At 43.0% G+C, this 5,385-nt stretch overlaps 1 protein-coding gene across 1 annotated transcript; it reads right to left on the reverse strand.

The window, feature by feature from the left end:
* Positions 1-557: 557 nt before the first annotated feature.
* Positions 558-4,990, reverse strand: LOC128869923 (uncharacterized). Its single transcript, XM_054112522.1, has 3 exons — positions 2,560-4,990; positions 644-2,481; positions 558-599 (listed from the first exon to the last, which is right to left on the reverse strand). The coding sequence occupies exons 1-3, from the start codon at positions 4,988-4,990 to the stop codon at positions 558-560; spliced, it is 4,311 nt and encodes a 1,436-aa protein (XP_053968497.1).
* Between the last annotated feature and the right edge of the window lie 395 nt (positions 4,991-5,385).

A 5,385-nucleotide genomic window follows, 5' to 3' on the forward strand; every position in this document is an offset into this window, starting at 1 on the left:
TGACGACGGCCTATGGCTACTAAGACAGGCCCAAAGTAGTCAACGCCTGAATATGTGAACGGACGAACGAACGGCGTAACTCGATCGCTAGGTACTTGGCCCATAAGTGGTGATTCGGGAATAGCGGATCAATTTTTACATTTCTGGCATTTAGCTTTAATTGACCTCAATAATCGGCGCGCACTAGGAATCCAAAACTTTCGACGTATGGCGCACAACGCTGACTCAAAGTTGTGGTGATGAAAAAGTTCGTGATAATGCTTAGCTACAAGACGTGATATAGGATGACTCCTTGGCAATATTATTGGTCGCTTTGTTGACATTGGTACGCATTCGGCATAGTCTATCCGACCCCCTAGTCGTATAAGGCCCTCATTGTCCAACATCGGGCTTAGCTTAAATATAGAGCTGCATTTCGTAATTGGCGCACCTTTGCGTAAAGATTCAACTTCGTCAGCAAAAACATCTGTACTAATAGGCATATCAGTAATTCAGTTTGTTTGATCTCATTCGCAATAATTAACTTTGATGCATATACGTTTCTACGTACATCAACCTTACGGAATTTCATTATGGCATATCGTACCCATGTCATCACCCTTAAAAGTTTATAGTAATTTGAATACTTATTAAATGGAATTACTCTATCCGCTGACGATATCGTATATATTTGCTTGGAGCGTCTCTCCTCTTGGCATTCGCTATTATCAAATTCGGTTGGCATGGCTGGCCAACTATGCTCAGGCAATTTCAAAAAAGGCGGACCATTTAACCACTTACCATTTTGAGAAAAGGTTTTTATGCGTGTAGCATCATCAGCTGGGTTTTCTTTACCTGGTACCCACCTCCACTGACTGGCTTCGGATGTTTGCAGGATCTCAGCTATACGGTGTGCCACGAACTGCTTGTAGCACCTGGCGTCAGACCTTATCCACTGAAGAACTATTTTTGAATCTGACCAAAATGTTGACTCACGCGGCTGTACGTCATGGCTGTTGATGACAGCTTCCCTCAACTTTATTCCCAAGACGGCTGCTTGTAACTCAAGTCTCGGAATGGACAATGGCTTCAGCGGGCTGCACCGGGATCGGCCAGCAACGAATACGATGTCTGTATTATTTGCGTGATGAATTCGCCAAAAGGCGATGGCAGCAAATGCGATCTCACTCGCATCAACAAAAATATGTAGCTGTATATCGGCATTCGGATTCAAAAATTGTATGCCATAACATCTTGGCATTTTAAAATTTTCGATGGTATTCAACGTTTTGTACCACTGCAACCACTTCTTATAAATGTCTTCGGGGATTGGCTCATGCCAATCTATACTCCTGGTCCACAGGCTCTGCATCAAAACTTTTGCCCGCAGCACCAACCCACACGCGAAACCTAGCGGATCAAATATAGATATAGTAACGCTCAGCATCTCACCTTTCGTTGGCCGTCTACTACAGTCTAAAACTGCTTTGGGCACTTTTGAAAACAGCAATTTGAAGAAAAAGTAATCTTTGTTTGGGTTCCAGTGCATTCCAAGCACCTTCTCGGTAGCACTCTCCCCTTGGCATATATAATTTCTTTGTTGCTTACACGGCTGCTCGTTGTGTAATACAGCTTGCAGAATGTCGTACGAATTTGACGTCAACCCTCTTAACTGGAACCCGGCGTGGCTATGGATATCGATGCCATCCTTGGTAACCTTAATGCATTCTTCGACAGTATCGAAACTGTCCATATAGTCGTCGACATAGTGCCGATCCACAATGGCATTGACGGCTCTTGCATTTACATCACGATATTTTTCTGCGTGCACGTTTTTTACAAATTGTGCAGAACATGGTGAGCTAATTGATCCAAATATCATGGCGCGCATAACGTAAACATCTGGCGGCTTTGATCGATCGCCCCCTCTCCAAAGAAAGCGCTGCGCGTTTTGATCTTCGTGGCGAATCAAAATCCGGTGAAACATCTCACATATGTCACCACATACTGCAAATTTGCCTTGTCTAAACTTACACAATATTGCCAACAGCGATTTTGGTTGATACTCCTCCGGTCCTTTCATAAGGGCACAATTCAACGACATATTATTTATTTTTGCTGCGGCATCGAAAACGAGTCTACGTTTGTTTCCTTTGTTTACATTACATGTGGCGAAATGTGGTAAATACCACATGCGATCAGCATTTACATTAGCTTCATCGGGTGAAAGTCGCTTTGCGTATTCCTTTTCGATGTACTCGTTGATTTTTGCTTTATACCATTCCCCGTAGTCTTTTTCCCGTTCCATTTTCATTTCAATTTGCTCTAAGCGCTTCATGGCCATACTGAAACTTTCGGGAAATTTCACATTATCTTTATGCCAAAGCAAGCCGGTTTCATATCTATTATTATTTACAAACCTTGTCGTCTCGTTTAATAACTTTTCCGCCCTAATATCGGCTTCTGAACGAACGCTTGGCAATTGCTTTATTTCAAATTTTTCTGCTGCAAAATATTCTGTAATTTGTAAATTAATTTCGTTTAATTGTGTGCTTTCAATATCGACGTGACCAATAGTACCCTCACTCGAACGATATTCGTTCGATCCAAATAATGTCCACCCTAACATTGTCTTGTGGATTGCAAAGCCATCGTCCAAATTCACAGTTTTTATTGTTCGTATTAACTCTGTATGCGACAATCCAATAAGTATTTGCGGCACTGCATTATTGTAATCGGCGATTGGTATATTTGCCAATTGTTCGTGACGTTGTATGAAGTCGTTCAAATTCAACGTCTGCTGCGGCAAATACAACTTTTTTGTTGTACGCACTCCCCTCATTTCATAACTCGTTGCTGCTTCATTTGCGCCGGCAATTTCAAATGACACTTGCCGCGACTGTTCGCTCATGCTTTGATTGCCTATCCACTTCAGGCGAAGTAAATTGGATTTGCCTTTGAGGCCGAGAACATTCGCTATATTTTCCTCCAATAGAGATATTTTTGCGCCTTCGTCAATGAAAGCGAAAATGTTGATTTCACCTTTGGGACCTTTCAGCTTGACAGGCAAATATTTGAGGAGTGTTTTGTTACGTTGTGGTGAATTTGATCGAGCGAGTGGATGTTGTGGATTTTGATACACAGTTTGAACAGTTGCCACAGCTTTATCAGTAGATGAAATATTGTTTTTGTTATTATCACTGGAACTATGAAGCAACCGATTGTGGAATTTATTACACGAGGATATACCACACACTCGTCGCTTGCGGCAATTCTGTACACTGTGACCAGGTTGCAAACAACAAAAACACAGATGCTTATTTTTTACTATACTCCAGCGATTCGAACAATCGGCATCTTTAAATTTTGAGCACGTATTTAAAATATGGCTTTGGTCACACACTAAACACTTCTTTTCTTCTTTTGTTACAGTCATTACGGGCTTGGACGACATTTTAGGTTTGTGGTACACAAAATCGTTGGGCATATACTTTGTTGGCATAACATCTATTGCCATGGACACATACATGGCTGTGTGCTGCAACCAATTGCTAAATTCACGCACAGTGGGATATGGCTTTTGCATTTCGAAGATGTGGCGAGTCCACTCTTCCCTCTTGTTCAGCGGCAGTTTGCTGATTAATTCGTCGAGCAACATTGGATTATTTAGATGTGGTACCGCACCGGAATTTTCTAGAAAGGCAGCTAAGTTTGATACCATTGTGCTAAAATTGAGTATATCGGCGATTCGTCCTCCGGTAAAGGGTGGAAACGCTCGAACTTTCGCTATTTGGCTTCTAATAAGTAGCTCTGGGCGACCGTAATGAAATTCTAACGTTTTCATAGCCGCATCTACACTGGATGGGTGGATCAACAACGATTCCACCTGTTGTTTGGCTCTCCCCTTTAGGGCTTTCTGGAGACGTAACAGATTCTCCAATTGCGAATATGAATTCATTTCCGTGGTTTCCTTAAAGGCCACAGAAAACATAGGCCACTCTTCGGGCGAGCCATGAAAATCTGGCAAATCTAAAATTTTACGTACCTGGCTTGTGCTGGGTGCTATTTGAACTTTTTGATTGATGAGCTGCGGTGTGATTTGTGGGTTGGACGCTGCAGGCATGTAGCTTGCTGGCAGAGGATTTAAGCAATAAGGGTTGGTGTGGCAGTACGGCTGCATTATTGCTGGCGGGCACGTGGCAGACCGGATATAGGGGCCGAAGGCAGCGTCGGGCTTGACGTTGGCAGAAGTAACGCTGGCAGAGGTAGCGTTGGCGTAATTGGTGCTGGCAGTTGTAGCACCGGCAAAGTTGGCGTTGGCAGAAGTAACGCTGGCGGAGGTGGCGTTGGCATAATTGGTGCTGGCAATTGTAGCACCGGCAAAATTGGCGTTGGCAGAGGTAGCGCTGGCGTAGGTGTCGTTGGCATAATTGGTGCTGGCAGTTGTAGCACCGGCAAAATTGGCGTTGGCAGAGGTAGCGCTGGCGTAGGTGTCGTTGGCATAATTGGTGCTGGCAGTTGTAGCACCGGCAAAGTTGGCGTTGGCGGAAGTAGCGCTGGCGTAGGTGGCGTTGGCGTTGGCATAATTGTTACTAAAAGAATAAGTCTCGGCAGGAATAGCGCTGGCAGAAGTAGCACTGACTGTTGTGAAGTTGGCAGAGGTAACTTCGGTTGGCTTGAAGCTAACAGGAATAGCTTCGATGCTAGGTACGTCGGCACTGATGACGTTGTTAGCGGTTTGTTGATTTAGGGCTTCGATGTATTGGACTTTTTCCTTTTCCGATGACGCTAGCGACTTTTGCAAGGCTTTTATTTGCTCGCGTAGTTCTTCGATCACTTTGTCTTGCTGAACTATCGCGCAATCATTTTCGTCGTCACTCGAACTTCTTTCACCATTTTTGTCGGCCATTTTGGCTTCGCGAACTTTCTCGACGCGTTTCTTATGACGGAGGTTATAACGCGGTACTTCTTCGCCGGATTTTTCGTAGGCGCGATCACCCGAAGATTTCATGAACAATTATTACGGTTATCGAAAATTTATATAAACGCGATTTTTTTCAGCATGTATGTATATGCAAAATTAGGACAATATATAAAAAGATGTTGCAGGCAAAAGCAACAATGGCTCAAAATACGAGGCTTCCGAAATTATAATAAACAACACTTTAAGTTCACTGTATTTTATTTCTTGTTCATGAAATATTTTATAAGTATATGAATTTAAAGTTTATGAAATTAATAATGTTTAACAAGTTGTTTAAATTGCGTTAACTTAGAAGGGAAGTTTTTATATATTGTCGCGCCTCGTACGCGTCTGAATTTCCGTAAGCAACTGGACTTTTAAAGCACGCTTCGGTCAATTCAACGGCGTTTACAGTTCAGGCATGGTTGCATTTTTTGGTAAAA

This window comes from Anastrepha ludens, chromosome X (genome assembly GCF_028408465.1).
Source record: "Anastrepha ludens isolate Willacy chromosome X, idAnaLude1.1, whole genome shotgun sequence".
Taxonomy (NCBI): domain Eukaryota; kingdom Metazoa; phylum Arthropoda; class Insecta; order Diptera; family Tephritidae; genus Anastrepha; species Anastrepha ludens.

Coding starts and splice junctions, on each gene's coding strand:
- LOC128869923 (XM_054112522.1), bottom strand. CDS start 4,990: ATGAAATCTTCGGGTGATCGCGCCTACGAAAAATCCGGCGAAGAAGTA. Junction 2,482..2,559: donor CGAATATCGTTCGAGTGAGG/GTACTATTGGTC, acceptor ATTTTGCAGCAG/AAAAATTTGAAATAAAGCAA. Junction 600..643: donor CGATATCGTCAGCGGATAGA/GTAATTCCATTT, acceptor TAAACTTTTAAG/GGTGATGACATGGGTACGAT.